Source organism: Macadamia integrifolia, chromosome 2 (genome assembly GCF_013358625.1).
Source record: "Macadamia integrifolia cultivar HAES 741 chromosome 2, SCU_Mint_v3, whole genome shotgun sequence".
Taxonomy (NCBI): Eukaryota; Viridiplantae; Streptophyta; class Magnoliopsida; order Proteales; family Proteaceae; genus Macadamia; species Macadamia integrifolia.
In genome coordinates, this window is record NC_056558.1 from 10,665,866 (window position 1) to 10,682,460 (window position 16,595).

The following is a 16,595-nucleotide window of genomic DNA, read 5'->3' on the forward strand; positions in this document are numbered from 1 at the left end:
GGGAGTGGGAGGGTCGTTGTGGTGGGGCAACAAGTTTTTTATGTTCTAGCACCACAGAATAATGGGTCCCACACATAACTAGTTGAGATCTACCACTGTAGGGTCAACAGACTCAACATAGAAGACTCCCCCAAGCCAAAACTCATCACCATTGCATGATTATAACCTCCAATGTTAGAACTTCCACTGGATCTATTTACATGTCTTTTTCCGATTACCAAAAGGATATCAGATGGCTATGAGACCATGACCAGTAAAGTATGACGGGCAACTTATTCTACTACTTGCCACCAGAGATTCACCAGCTCGGACCATCAAATGATATGTGGCATGGCACCCAAAAGATAATTTGATCCCCACTCAGAAGCATGAGTCTGAACATTGATTTGTAGATCTTGCCTCACCTGTTGTTTAGTAGCCTGGGAAGCTTGCTGTTGAGTCAAATTTTGACTTGAAGGCTGCATCATATGCAACGGCTGTTGCAGCTGAGAGAATGCCGGCTGCAACTGAAAACTCGTTTGTAGCACTTGAGTTTGTTGAGATGACATCTGAGCCAACTGAGTTGATGCCCCCTGTTGAGGTTGAATCATTTGTTGCTGTACAGTGGGGGCAGATAGCAATTGTTGGTTTGCGGCAGCAGACACAGCTTGCGTTGGCATATTAGAAGGCATTTGATGTGCTGCAGCAGAGGAGGTGCTGAGCTGAACTATAGGCTGGGAAAGAGCCAGCTGACAACTCGAACCAAATAACTGGTGTGATGGCAGAGCTTGATTAAAGGAGGTCTGCCCAGATGTATAAATGGCCTGCAGCTGACCAAGTGGCTGTATAGATGCCAAGGAAGTTTGTACAGAGGTTTGTTGAGAGTGTAGTTGAAATGAGGGTGGAAAATGATGCGTTGACTGAAGTGGCTTCTGTAACGGGGATAATTTCTGACCAACAGATTGGACTTGTGACAGAGGGGGGTTAAAACTCTGAAAAAGATGCACAGAGATCTTGTAAGTCATGAACTATTCCAAAAACCATGAAAGATTCCAGGACAAGTTCAGTTCACCAGTTATTACCTGTGAGGAGGTTGAAGGGGGAAGAACTGAAAGATCTGGAACAGAAGCATTTCCAGGACCACCAAAGGTTCCCAAAGGGCCAGCCTGATATTTGAGCAGGATCAGAAGAGAAAACAAACAAGTTAACATTTCTCCAGATAAAAAGGAAATGACGTGTGTAATAGATAGTACCGACTGAAATAAATAAGCTCTAGAAAAACATTACTCTAGAAAATTTTTCGTTTACATGGCACCATGAAAGCAAGCATTCCTTCACAGGCCACCTATTTGTGCCAATTGGAGGATTGATCTATCCAATCCGACTGCTTCAGGCCCATCATTTTTTTTCCCTCTTTCTGAATAAAATGCAAATGAACTAATCGGTAAAGCTAAGCTTAGTTAACAAAATGGCCACCACATGCTATATTTTTTCTCCTGTGTTTCAAGCTGTTCAATCGAACAGTTAAAAGTAGGTTTCTCAAACACATCTACAACACCCCCACATGCAACAATCCATTTGCGTGAAACTTCACAAATGAGTAAAGAGTGATGAGGACATTTTCAAAAATCTTAGGCCCCAACTAAGTTGACACAGAAGATATTTAGGGCAAGGTAATCAAGCTTCTGTAATGGCTGTGATGAAACATTTACCCATCATTATATAACAAATTCCATACATAACCATACATGAAAAACAAATAACACAAATAAACTACTTATAGATATTTTATATGCTAAACACATAAATATGCAATGAAATGTCACCTTTCATAAATGAAATCTTACCATCACTGAAGGCATTGCCATAACTCCGCCCATAGCAACCAAAGGCCTCCCAAAACCATGAGAACTAGTTTGAGAGGAAGGTCCAAAGTCCTGTGGACTCATTGGCTGCCAAGCATTAGGAGGAATGTGTCCCCCCATTGGTTCACCATGACTGGGTCCAGGCCTGCAGCATGATTGTCAGAACAAAATAAAAGTACCCAGGGAAGCTTAATGAAGGAAAATATGAGCGTCAACTTATAATTAGAGATAATGACAGACCTAACTCCCAAGGGTTTCTGAGACCGGGGGCCAAAACCAGGACCTCCAAATGTAGGACCACTCCTGAGAAAGGAAAATAGAAGATCAAGACTGGGAGTACAGTAACTACACAGTTTTGTACTATGGACAGAAACAAGTCCAGGATATAAAACAGATACAGTTATGCTGATTTAGAGGGAACAAATGCTAAATGAAAAATGTAAATAGATCCCAAAATGAATGGCCAATAAACATATATACATGTTAAAAAGAGTTTACAGGTAGCTATGGTCAGGACAAAGCATTTGATTGTTTGCCCACCAAAACAGGAAAAAAAATAAAGAAAGAATATCACAACCAATTTTTTTTGTATTCTCTTCTGAATGTTCAAAGGAAATATCTAAATTTATCTTGTTATTTTTAAGAACAAGCTCTCTGTGAGATTAGGTGCAGGTTAACAACCAAGACAAGACACTATTACAGAAAAAACCGGGAGGGGGGGTCTATAATAGAAAGGTTTGATACCTTTCCATTCCTCTCAGTTACATCCAGAATAAGCGGAAAGAATTCGAGATTTGAATATCTGATTCATTGACCAGATGCCACCATTACAGTCCAGCCTTGGAACACCACCAATCCAATCAGCTTTAACATTGTTGAGAGCTCGATAGAAGGCATAGTTTCAACCAATATTGTTGGAACATTCAGAGACTATAAGGAAGTCACACTATCGGCCTTTTCGGGACCTATTGGCTAGACATACTTGTCTACAACAGCAGAACTTCCTAGCCAGATGTCTTCTAACAGGAGAATCACATGGCCATATTCACATCGATCGGGATTGGTCTGCCACATCTCTTTTGTTCTTGTAGGAACCTCTCATCCTACTGAAGGACAACATATAGCAACTCCCTATTGGCAGTATGCTAAGAAGAGGGAAGGTTCAGTGAGGCAGCCTATTCAGGACCATATCCTGTTATGTAAATTCTCTCCTCCCTTTTGGTGCTGAATTTTTCCCATGATCCACTTTGGGCATTGTACATTCAATTACTATATTTATTCTATCCTTTATCTGATAAGTTCACTATTACATCAAGAAACAAGAAAAAATAATTTGCCTGAGCAACATGTGATCCTTCTGTCCAACTTAGATGTCAATAACAGAGAGAGATGGTGTGAATTATACAAAAAATAAAGGGGGTTCAAGCATTTGAAGTGACCTTGAATCTCCAGCCCTGGGCTTCTTTGGGTCAGCAAAACGAACAATAAATGGATGATTACAACCCTAAGTAGCACAAAATCAAAGAGAAAAATAAGATATCCTTAAATTTTTAAAAGGCAATCACTACGTACAGAAGAAACAACAAAACCTACTCTCATCACATAGATTCCATTGAGACCCTTGATAGCAGCGGCCGCCATGTCTCTATGAGAAAATTTAACAAATCCACATCCTTCAAATTATATAAACAATGGCATCAGTCCAAGAAAATACAGAATTTAATTAATGATGAATTCAGAGAAATGTCATATCAAAAAAAACAGAAAAATACTCATGACAGTGCAAGACGATGGGCTTACTCCATTGTCTCCTTCACAATGTTAAATAGGAGACATGCATGGCATCATGGAATTAGGATGAAAAGATTGATACTCCATGTGATAGATGAAAAAAATTATACATCCCCATGATAGTGGTTGTGTGTCAAGTCAAAACAACTGGATACTAGTAACCAAGGCTTCAACTTTTCTTCTTTCCCATTATCAATCTACATATTCTTTTTAATGATCAATGGAGTATAATTGGTTAGGGACACCCATGCAGGTCAGTTCTTGATCTCAAACATAACTTAGCTCAGACCGTCAGAAGATCCAATTGAGTTCACAAGGGTCCCCAATGCAGGTATTTTCAAAATTAGTGAAAAAGAATCAAACTGTAAATGTCAAGAGAACCCACCTCGACTTTGTCTTTTTTCATCACGCATAATGTAGACATCTTCCACACGACCATACGCTGAGAAGATCTGACACAGGAAAAACAAGCAATAACTCTGAGAATCCTCTCAATGTAAGGCATTTCAAAAACTGTAATACCAAGAGCCAGTGACTACTACAGGAAAAGCAGAAAGAACTATGAAATATTTGTACAAAGCCCTGTAAGAAAAGACATATAACAATTTGGAGAACACATTTATCTTCAAATGGGGGGAAAAATATATTAGCAAGGTAAAGGTGCAGAAACTTCAGAAATAATTATAAGTTAATGAGAACAAGATCAACAACACAGAAAGAAAGACACCAAGAAGAGAAACATTTTTCTGGAAGGGTATGTAGGCATGAATGCTTAATGCATGTGAAACAGACCTCCTCAACTTCCTTTTCTGTAGCTTGTCTGTTCAGGGAAACAACAAACAACTTGTCCTCAGCTGCACCTAACAATTAAAGAAACAACATCATTAAAGAAAAGAAAAAAAGGGAAATAACTAAAAGAACAAGGATAGGGGGACCAGGAGGGAAGACCAGCTCAGGTGAAGTCTCCGTTTTCAGGACAGACAGGAAAGATAACAATTCAGATTTTACCAGTAAGTAATATATATCACATAACACCGATGCATAATGCCAGCATAGCTGGCAAAGGGCTCAAGCCTGTTGTCAATTGGTAGACACTTAACACCACAACCATGAGATCATGCATGAGTCAAACAACTCTCTCAGCAACGCACAGACACTATTGAAATCTAAACACATGTTTGTAAAAATGGAAGCACTGAGATATGTACTGTAACATGTTCTATACTTTCAAACACAGCTACACTTTCAAATCCAATGCTTTTCTTTTTTCTATTTTAATAAAAACCGCAAAGATTCATAAAAAAAAAAAAAAAAAAAAGGCGTACCCTGTGCACGAGGGCTCTCGCCACTGCAGGTTCTGACGAGGATTATAATGTAAGCAACCTTACCCCGCTTTGTGGAGAGGATGTTTCCCGACTCGAATCCACCACTAGGTCGCAATGGAGCAACCTTACAATTGCGCTAAAGTCCATCTATATCTATGAAATTATTTAAAGGAAGAGAATGCCAAGTGCATGTAACCCCAGGTTCCTCTCTTCTATTTTCTAAATTATAAAAAATTGCACTTCTATGTTCTGCTCTCCCTCTTCCTACTAAAATTCCATGCTTTCGCAGGTTTACATTATTTTTCTCCTAGCTTGCATTTAACTCTTCATTTGCAAGTCTCCAAATGGTTTTAAGTATCAGAAGAGCTGGGACACATCCAAATTATATAGCACGATGGATCTTGTCCAATTCATTGGAAGGATCAAAATGAATCAGTGGATCATCCAAAGTTCTCAGAAGAATAGCAAATTCACCATGGATCAAATTGGGTTCGGCTGGAAGCCATACAATTCAATCTCCATGAAACCATCTACTTTGTATAAAATTTGGCCACAATATTTTTTGTACAGCTCTGCTATGAGAGTTTCTGCTTTTACATTAACACAAACTCAGTCATCAATGCGAAAAAATCACAAATACCAATACAATTGCTCAAGTATGTCTATGTGTACAGAAGCAAAAGTGCTACCATCAGAAGGAATTGTATCATTGAAAGAAAAAAGGCTAAAATGAAGTAGTTTCATGCATGCATTAATATTAACTGAAGTCTCATCATTTACTGCTGAGCAGAAGCACAAAGGCAAATGTTGATTAAGTATTGAACAAATAAAAATAATCCAAATGCACAAACCAAAATTGTCAAGGACTCGGGTAGACCCGGAGGGATTGGGGCCCAAACTTGTAAAACTTCCCTATATTTAATAAAACTATAATTTGTAATTGAAATATATGTGACCCCCCCCCCCTCACACACACACACATGGGCACAAAATTTACCTTTTTATCCATTAAAATTGAACATATGTGTTAATAGTTTAAGTGGGTCCTCCAAGAGGAAAGTCCACTGTCTGCGCCCTGTAAATTGTTGACAACCACACTAATTTTTCTGTAGGTTGCATACACCCAACAACAGAACAACCAGAAATTTCAAAACATAATATTATGGTCATTTCATGATGCAAATGTGCATGCAAAAAGTATGACAGTAAGCTGGATAAGAAAGACATTAGTTGAGGTAATCCGTCTGGTATAGCACATATTTGTAGGTAAAAATAACACACTTTCGAAGGTGCAGGACAGTTACCGAAACGTTCTCGTTCACCATCAGCATATTTAACTTGAATGGGACCGACTCCCTGGGACGCACAAAAATGAATTAGTCAAACAATAGAATGGTGGTTTAGTGACTTAAAGGAACCCATGGCAGCACTATAACTTACCCCAGGCAAAGTATATTGATTGTGCAAAGCTCTAATGGCCCTATCAGCTTCCTCTGAAGTTGTATATTTTATGAAACAACATCCTGTAGAAATACAGATTTCATATCCTGATTCCATTAGGTACTGCTACTCTCAATTACATACACAAGTCTGTACAGTATGTAAATTTTAGGTGCAAAGACATACAAATTGCCAAAAGAAAAATCAGAAACCGTAAAATGAATATAGATTGATCATCAAAAAAATTACTAGAGAAGGTATTAAAGGCACAGAAGATAACTAATTAGGTATAGAAGTTCACTATAACTAATTAAATTATAAAGAACCAATTCTAATAAAATAAAAGAAACCCATCCAACTCAAAATCAACACCAAGACACACTGAAGGTTTGTGAGGAGAAGCCCAGGCACGGCCTGCTAGTGGCATGGTTCTAAATCTCAGCCTTCTCGGCCGAAATTTTGGAAGTTTCGATCATCTCAGTGGACCCTGAGACGAAACCTGGTTTGTGGGAAATTTTGGAAAAAAATACCTGGTTTCAGCCCAAATTTCTAGCATTAGCCCAGAAAAAAATACCTGGTTTCGGTGGTTTCAGCCCAAATCTCAGTTTTGGCCTGAAACCTGAGATTTGGTTCTTTCACTAGACGGAGAAGGCAAAGAAAATGAAGAAAAGAGCATACAGTCTCTTAATGGAATAACACAACTATTCATTTCCCAGGCACGAAGGCTTCTAAAACTTAGAAAACTGTCAGAGAAGGCAAAGAAGATGAAGAAAAGAGCATACAGTCTCCATATTGGTATGGTGGTTTTACCAATAAACGTGTCTAAAGAAGATTTGGTGATATTGAGTATCAATATTTCTGTTATTAAGTCACATGAATAATTATGTAAAAAAGTCAATGATCCCCGACCGACACATCTCATGCACTTGAATAATGCAACCATCCAAGCATTAGAAAGATGAAAGAAAGTGGAAGTGGTCATTGCATGTCAGTTGTTGAACCAACTACAGGAACAACTACATTTGGAAGGACAAAAGCTCCTCCAGATAAACCATATGTTACAATGTGTCTAGGAAAAACCACCAATTTTAGATAGGATCTTTAACAAAGAAAACCATTGGATGGTTGGCATAAAGTTCCAACCACTGCATTTATTTATTTGTGCATAAGTAGCAGATAAAAGTACTCATAATTAGAAAGTCTATTCCATCTCAAATACCAGAACACTTGCCCCACATTTCTAGACTTTATATTACCATGGTTGTCATAAAGCACAGCTTCTTCAGGCCCCACAATCAGCAACATAAGGAGAAAAGTAACTAAAACAAGCTCATGCCCAGTTGCCCACAAAAAACAAGTAAATAAATTAAATCAAGGGAAAGCCTAGGAAGCACGCGAAAAAATCAGAATCTGCACCACAAAAGTAAAGAAAATATTTTATCATCCCCAAACAATCAACAGAAAGCATATCTGTAACCCAAATAACCAAGTAAGAAGCACAAGAACTCCATATTAGCGTGTATCCAAATTGGTTTTTACAATTTCAAACTTTCCTTTTCAGCACCAAACTTCCACCTTTAGCTAAATGTTAATATGTGTTTGACTGACAAATTTGAATGTATAAAATTTTCATAGTCCAGGAAGAAGAAAAGTGATGTAGATAGACAACTGAGCAAACCATTGAATCTACCAACATTAGATGGCAATCCCCAACCATCAGCAACTGAGAGGGGGGATAACCAAAATAAAATGTGGCATGTACATCAATTTAACTAAACCATGCTGCTTTTCTTTCCTATAAGTACTACTATGCAGTCACCCTAATAATAGTACATGTACTCTGTAATAAAAGATTTCTAAATTTTGTCATGTAGCTTCTCTCTCATGTACTTTCATTTGGCTTGCTTTGACTAGTGTTGCCGTCCCCAAAACCTCATCACCCTAGGTCGAGTACCCTTCTCTCTCTGCTTATTAATAAGAAATCAGTAATTAAAAAAAAAAAAAGAGGCTCAGCTTTCATAGGAGAAGTGCAAAAAAGTGAGTCTACAAAAGTGCCACTACAAAATGGCAATCTTTAAATATATAAAACTTTACATTTACATTTAACCACTTTCCATGTTTGCTTGAGACTGAAATCTCATCAGTTAAATGGATGAGTACCAAACCGACCAACATTAGTCCATGTCTGCCACAGGCCAAGGGAGCATGGCCTCACGATAACTCAAATATCACAAACAGCAGTGACTAGAAAAGAAAACGGACTCACGATGATACAAATGTCATCAACATGGTAACATTTAGGTTCCCCTCAGGAGATATTGCTCACATTTTATGGAACACATTCATATGACAATAACACCCATTCCTTAATGGATTGGGGCCTTCCAGCATTGAATTAAATGTATAATGTAGAACTCAGGCAACAACAGGATTGTCGCACAAAATATAGCTTACAATGAAAAGAAATGTGTGTCCATCTCTGCAGTCATGCATGAGAGAAAAACAAATAAATGATCAAAATTAAAGGATCACAGAAAGAACAAGTAATTAATTCACAAAATTCCCTATGATGAATGAGAACTCAACTCAATTCATCTTGATAAATACCAAACACTAAAATGAAATGGGAACTTTACATCTCCTAAGTTCTCATAAAACCGATCTGCATTGATAGGATAGGAAAGGGGAGAAAAGTACTTTGCTTCCAACCTGAATGACCAAGAATAATGACAAATGTGAACATATGCAAGTGCAAATCTTCCAAACACCACTCAGATAACAATCCAATTTGAATGGTACACATATTAACCCTGAAGCAGCTACCCATCCATACTTTACATTTCGCATTGTCAACATCCCAGCTATTACATTTCATATTGTCAACATCCCAGCTAATTCAATATAACTAAGCTCTTAGAATTTTGAGACCCTAAAATGAATCCAGATTCATCAGTCCTTAAAACGGAAACAGTAGAGCCTAAAACAAAGCTCAAGTATAAGCTCCCTTGGGATAAAGTTACAACCAGCACTCTATGGGCCCAAATATCTTTGGATAAAACTGCTACCACCCAGGATTGTCTGGCATAATATGACTTTAAAGTAGCATCTGAGCTCTCTGTAGCATTTAGTCCAAGATAACAGAAAGCTAAATGAATATAGAAAAATACTTTAGAGTTGCAGAAAGCACATCCGGCGCCATACACAAGAAATTGTGCTCATCATGATAGCCCAACATCAGATCACCTCAACAGAACTTTAGAACCATGAACTTAATAGGATGTCCCCCCATACAAAATTTAGTTAACCACATTTGTGCAATTGGGTATTCGGTAAGCCAGTTGTAGTAAGCGTTATCCATCTCTTCCAATGATTAATTAAACAAGAACTTCCAATCAAAAACTTGTTAGACATACATAGTCTGACATTATCAAATCCTTTCCCATGTGGGAAAAAAAATTAGATGTCATTCTCAAACAACAAATTATACTACAAATCACCACCCCAATGTAATTCAAGAACCACCAAAAATGCTCCTCCAATAATATAACTTTCATAAAAGAATTTTCTACCAATAATGGTAGTCAAAGCACTAAATTGGCACACTGGAGCCAAAATTTTAAAAAAGATGAGCTTTGAACACAAAAGAAAAATAATTGTTTTCCTATCATTCAAGTGCTTGTAAGTGTTCGCTACTGTTTCACCTAAATGCTCGAACTGTTCGGGAAGGGCAGCGTTAACGTATATATCAACACTCCCTCACATGTAGAGGCCAAGATCCCCTGGTCCTTGCATGTGGAGCTCACGCGGCACCGAGGGAGAAGAAATGTCAGGAAAACTCTTCCGATGCACTTCCCAGGAGTCGAACATGACCTCCCTGCTCTAATACCATGTTTGCTACCATTTCGCCTAAAAGCTCAAACCATTTGAGAAGGGCAGCATCAATGTATACATCAACAGTAAGTTCAAAAAGTATATCATGAAAGAACAAAGTCCCAACAAAACCATAATTGACCAGATTTAATAGAATCAAGGACCATTCCAAACATCAAACATCAAAAAGATAATGGGCATTCAAAGCCCTCCAAAGGGAAGATATTCCCTGGTTACCAAGACAACAAGAAACTGCAAAAGTTCTCCGGATTACACGCAAAGGTCATTACCTTGCTGCTTAAAAAGCAAACATCAATGTAATGTTACGTCATTTAATGTACAACACTTGCACATGGCTCAAACATTTATACATTAAATTCTAGTTATGGCAATAGATATCCCCACTGCAACTGACTTCCCGGGTCAATGCTGGTGAGTGCAACCACTGCAGTGAGCTACAAGAGCAGGATCTATTTGACTTCCAAGTTTCGAACCGCTGTACATAACCAGTTTTAGAAGGTTTCCACAGGCTTGCCTCCTTCTGGATTCACAGAAAGGACAAAAATGGAAAGTTGGCAACCAAAACAGCACCCCCAAAAATGGTTGCAAAAACTAACTGAAACAACCTGAGCTTACTGGTGCTCCCATCAGCCCCTCAAGGACCTGAAAATAGACAGAGGTATAAATCACACTCAAATCAAAGAAAATAGGATTTCACATACCATTTTGTTGGCCGGTTCTCCTGTCCTTGATCAAAGCAACCTCAATGACATTTCCATGCTCCTCAAATAGGGGGCGAATCTGAAGTAAAATAAGTAACATTCAATTGGAAAAAAGGAGATAGTTTATAACCCTAATGCACAGATAGTATCAACAACATTGACAGTGATGAGAGCAATCGCAAGAAAAGAGGTAACCTCAGAAACTGAAAGCGAGCTTTGAGCATAATTAGAAAAATCGGTGAAATCTCACTGACATCTCACATATTTCGGGTTTTTTTTTTTTTTTAACGAAACTAAACTGTATACAAAAAGGCACAATTTCAGTCATATCGCCAAAATTTCACTCATTTCGATTAAAAAAATGCACTATTTCGTCGAAATTTTTTTTTATTTCGGTGGATTTAAAACCACCAAAACAAAATGAGTTCTTGAACCTTGGATTTGAGAGAAATCTAACATCAAGGATGGTATGGAAGACCTCTCAGTGCTCTCACTCATGGTACAAGGTTTTGGCTAAATTTTGCAAAACCTACCGAAATATTTCGGTTTTGCAAAGGGTCAAAACAAAACCCAGTGCGATAACAAAAATGATCAAGTTTTGATAAAAATTCTGATGTTTCAAAAAAAATTCAGTCGAAAGTCTTGTTTCACAGAAATTTCAGCTGAAACGTTACTTTGCCTTATTTTAAATACCACATCTCAAACAAATTTTGCCGAGTTTCAACTCAAAAGCTTGGAAAACCCAGTTTTGGTGCTTTCTTGACCAAAACACTGTTGTACAAGATTGGAACAGTACTTGGGAGTATGGGAACGTAGTGGAAGCGATGATTTGCTGCATTGTTGGAAGATTTGAGCAAGATTTAAAGTTGGAGGTATATCATTTTTCCAAAAACTAATTTGCAAAAAAACTAGGATCAATATTTGGTGGTTCATTCAATCTTTTATATACCATACACCATAGAAGGATCTATGATTTCACGGAGCTGGAATTCATCTTTCTGCTTTTAAAATATTTTTAAAACTTTCTGGAAAGGATAAATACTTGGTGGATGTATATCTCAAGGTAGTATGATCCATGATTTATGATATAGTTCATAATTTGACACACATTCATTCCTAATGCAGTTTTAAGTTTTTTTACTTGAATTATATGTGTTCTAGTACTAAACATTGTGTTGAATAGACCATATTAGAGAATGTCTACAGCATACATTGCCAACCTAGGATCCAAAAGTCAAATTACCATTATGGGTGTGACTTGTTAAGACCAAGAGTTCCACTATGTTTTAGAATGTCCTAGAAGTTTTAGGACCTATTTGGCCATTTGGCCCTCAAAACCAACCATCAAACTTGCAGAAGAAAATGTACTGATTTTGACCAAAATTTCAGTTTCGGTCTAAACCGAAACCTGGAACCTGGCTCTCTATAGAAGCTCAAAATAATGTCATATCTGCATCGAGAAGACAATGCTGGAGAAGATAGCAATATAATTCAACATTCATACATATATATATATAGATATTAATTATATATATGTATATAGATATTAATTATATATATGCATATATATTGATAGGTGCCAAAACTAAAGTCCTTAATAAGTAGTAGATTCAAGATGAACTTCCAACTTAGAGAACATGCATGAAAAGAGTTGCTCAAATTCCAGTTGAACGAACAGCAAAATCAACTCCAGAGAAACTAAAATGGAAACAAATCGAAGGAGTATAACAATTATTAATCAAATATATTTCATTTATTTATTCGATTGCATAGAATTGTATAGATAAGATCTATATAAAATTTATTTACAAATTTTATCAGCAATTCCAATTTCATTATGATAGGACTAGCAGCCACCAAAAAAACAAAAGAAAAGAAAGAACAAGATATAAAATATTTACAATGACTTGCTATTAAGGGTTAAACAAAGCTCCTTTTGGTAATTACTTATTTATTCACCCAAAGAAAAAAAGGTTAAACAAAGGGAATGTTAATATGGTAAAAGTATATGATTGGGACAAAATTAACAACTTGAGGCATGCTGAGGCATGCTGATGACTTAATGAAGGAATGACTCACATCTTCTTCAGTAGCTGTCCTCGGAACAGATGCAACAAAAAGTTTAGCAAAACCACCAGCATCAGTATTATCTGAGAAAACATTGACATCAGCAACCCAAGAAAAGAGGAGGGAAGCAAAGAACATGAGATCACAACAAAGACAACCAAGAAGAACGCTTCATAAGAAAAAAGTGATTAACAGAATCAGTATGATACAACAATAGGGGACAATTTTCCTTCACAATCACCAAGTGAGCCTTGCCCTTACTCACCTCTTTTTGAGCAATATGGGCTCAACTTGCTAACCCAACTGTTGGATAGCTTGTGGACTCATGGATTCCTTAACTGTCAATTTTTGGGAACCCAAGTCAACGATATGGCACACTATTTTAAGGTTTAAATCTTGTATTTTCAACAGTCGAAAATATCAAGTGTTAGACTTTTTCAACCTTCATATAACAAAGTGCATCGAGGCTGAAACTTAAATATATAGAGGCAACTGAGCTGCCGCATGGAGATATGCGACTGGCAATACAACACTCACTTCATGGAGGCAGATCCAAGCAAATAATTTTTCAGATGGCATTTTTAGATACAACAAAACTATTGTTTGCATGGAGGTTATTTCCAGATTTTCCTTGGCTATTGAAATTTGCTGATTTGTAGGAAGATTAACCCCAGATTTTGAGGGTCTATTACCAAAGACCAAGTTTGAAGACTAGTTTGCTGCTACATGCCTACATGGACTCTTGCTTTCCAAGAAGATATCGAGCAACTTATTGGAAGGGATTATTTCCAGATTTCTGGATGATCCCAATGGTCAATAAGTGGGGGAGGATATGGACGAGAATTGACAGCTTCATTAGTCAAAGATTTTTCAATTGGTCTATTAATTAAAAGGAAAGGCTAAAACAAACCAACAATTCAGAGAAAAGAGAAAATTCTGGTTTGATAGCCATGAATGTCGTGAGATGCAGGAGGGGAGAGATTCCTTGAGTGGGTGAGAGGCTCAATCCAAAACCATCCCTCCACCTATCTTCTATTTTCTTCTATTTCCAATTAATTCCAGTGAGTGTTCTATTCTGAAATATATTGATCTGTTGAAGACTGTTCGAAGAGGTGATTGGACATCAGTGTAAATGGTTCTTAGCTGAACTAACTCCTACATCATTATGTGTTCTACTTAAGTTTCAAAATGTGTTTAAAACTTTCCTCTATTGCATGTTTGTTGCCCTCAAGGTTTGAACCCAAGACCACCGATGGTTTGCTTTAATTTAGCAAAAGGTACAAACACCTTTTAGTCCCACATTGCTCATGAAGGAGTGAAAGCATTGGCTTATATTACTTGTTAGAATATAAGGGTAGGGTTCCTTGAAGAGAATTATCTCTCCTTTCCCATGTTCGGGCTTGGTCCGATGGTGAATTTCACACTTGCACACACGCGCATTGAGCTAGGCCGGGCCGTGCAGTGTGATGTGTATATGTGGGCTTGGGCCTAGGTCCAATAAATTATATTTCCATTGGACAATGGACTTAAGTGTTCTTGGGTCTGGTTGTGACTTATATCTTTAAGTCTTGAGCTTTTGTTTTTTTGGGCCTAATATGAACAGGAAAATTCCCCCTTGCCTTTGTGTCTTTTCTTCTAGAAATATCCTTTAACATGGTTGTGTCTCTTCACAGATAGACTCCCATGTGTGGGAGAGGCCCAGATGCATGGATTCCAAATCTCCAAGAGAAATTGAATCATAATCGTACATTTTAGGGACACACCCTCTTATAGAGACACCTTGAAGGGACACTTTACCTCTATAAATAGACGGTGGGCTTGCCATTCTAACTCATTCAATCATAATCAAATTCCAAGCTTTTTGTTTCCTTTCTTTGGTTTTGTTGATTTTTGAGCACAACCTTTCGTGTCCTTGGGTGGCCTAGTCAGTGAGTGCATTACTACTACATAGCCTCATTTTAGGGGTCGATTGGCAAGTAAATCCAATTGCACAATAGGGGGCCTCTACAACCTTAAGGAGAATGACCATTTGGAATGACTCAACCCATTCAAATGTAGCAGAATCCGAACAAGCAGTGTTGCAAAAATCCAAATAAAGTACAGGAATTGCAGAATACGAATTTGATACAAAGTTGGTACACTCTCCTTCATTTGGGGAAATTGTTACATAAGAGATAAGTTTTATATTCCTTTGATGTTACTATCACTACATAGAAGCATTACATTTAAAATGAAGACAGGCCAGAATGGTCCTCCGGCATCAGAAACCCGAGAAGTAGTGACAATGTAGGAATGGAATTAACAGTTAATTTATCTATGATTCTATTCCAGCAAGCACGCTTGGAAGTTTAAGTTCAGGAGATGCCCCTGCGAAGGACATCAAATTATCCACCGGTGGGGGGGAAGTAACAAATGTTGAGAAAGAGAGAGAGGAGGGGGGATTAAACAAGGTAAGAATACGATGAAAACAGTAACAAAGATGCAATTTACCCAGACCCAACAAACTCATCCAACCAGAAATACAAGAAAACTATATGGAACTGGAAGCTAAGTAGGTAGCTAAATTCCGTTTGATAAAACTCACCTGTGAAGACATCAAAGAGAAAAATGAACTCAATTCTCCACATAAACCCCTACGAAGAGCGAGATAAGTACTACCACCGCTCCCCAACACATACATACAAAAAAAAAAAAGAAGAAGGCGAACAGGATGTGAAAAACAAGAAACCAAATAAAGCATATAGCTTCAGAATTCTGGTCTACCTGAACCTCCTCGACCCGTAGAATGAAACCCACGCTTCTGCCCAGCGTGAGGCATCAAACCGCCGCCGCCTCCACCCATTGACCGGAAACCGCTATCGCCAAGTGGGAAATTCGGGGACCCGTTGTAAGGATGGTGGGGATGATGAGGGGGGTCTCCCCCCGAGAAACCACTCCCGTAACTGGGGTTCCCACTTTGAGAATTCATAGGAATACCAGACGATCGAGAAGGCATTTTTCGAATGCCCGTGGTGGTGAGAATCTGGAAATCGTTCTCCTTCTCCTTCTCCTCTGCCAATAAAGCTTAGCAGACAGTTACGAACCCAGATGACAGACTGACAGAGCAGAGAAGGAATCAATTCCTAGCAGAGTTAACCTAGAACAGAAAAGTACAGTTGCCAAGTAGAAGTGCCGAAGGCGTGACGACGGAATATCACAGAGGCACCATAAAGAGTTCTGAAACATGGGACACGTTATTCCTCAGTTCTAACTTCGACTCTGGAGGAGCTTACGCGGGGTCAGTCAGGTTCGTTTTTCAGATTCGTAATCGATATAGGATACCGTGTTTCGGCGCCTAGATACTGATACGATATCGTTTCGGATCATATGTATTTGCCGCTAATGTTATTATTTTTCTTTGAGATGAGCATGCCAATGGGAGGACATGCAGTAATATCTTCAGAGCGCAGTGAGGGGGCAGTACAGTCTTTTCGCATCCATCTCAATCTGGATACTTCCTTCACGATCGAACAGGTTGGTCTTGAGGGGGGGGGGGG

At 38.2% G+C, this 16,595-nt stretch overlaps 1 protein-coding gene across 3 annotated transcripts; it reads right to left on the reverse strand.

The window, feature by feature from the left end:
- Positions 1–299: 299 nt before the first annotated feature.
- On the reverse strand, positions 300–16,361 carry LOC122072216 (flowering time control protein FCA-like). Of its 3 annotated transcripts, none has more exons than XM_042636789.1 (13): positions 15,823–16,361; positions 13,072–13,142; positions 10,993–11,071; positions 6,401–6,483; positions 6,265–6,316; positions 4,428–4,489; positions 4,021–4,087; positions 3,438–3,517; positions 3,284–3,348; positions 2,085–2,147; positions 1,827–1,989; positions 1,062–1,145; positions 300–971 (listed from the first exon to the last, which is right to left on the reverse strand). In XM_042636789.1, the coding sequence occupies exons 1-13, from the start codon at positions 16,052–16,054 to the stop codon at positions 315–317; spliced, it is 1,758 nt and encodes a 585-aa protein (XP_042492723.1). In that variant the 5' UTR covers positions 16,055–16,361; the 3' UTR covers positions 300–314. The 3 variants fall into 3 exon arrangements, with proteins under 3 accessions (XP_042492723.1, XP_042492722.1, XP_042492724.1); XM_042636788.1 differs by having other exon boundaries at positions 4,428–4,495; XM_042636790.1 differs by lacking the exon at positions 15,823–16,361 and adding an exon at positions 15,644–15,793 and having other exon boundaries at positions 4,428–4,495.
- Between the last annotated feature and the right edge of the window lie 234 nt (positions 16,362–16,595).

Bases quoted from the DNA above. Each gene is read 5' to 3' on its own strand.
- LOC122072216 (XM_042636788.1), bottom strand. From the start codon at position 16,054: ATGCCTTCTCGATCGTCTGGTATTCCTATGAATTCTCAAAGTGGGAAC. The intron at 2,148-3,283 runs GTCACTTCAAAT...TTCCTTTCTCAG, and splicing joins CCCAGGGCTGGAGATTCAAG to GAGTGGTCCTACATTTGGAG. The intron at 1,146-1,826 runs GTAAGATTTCAT...CTCAAATATCAG, and splicing joins TGGCAATGCCTTCAGTGATG to GCTGGCCCTTTGGGAACCTT.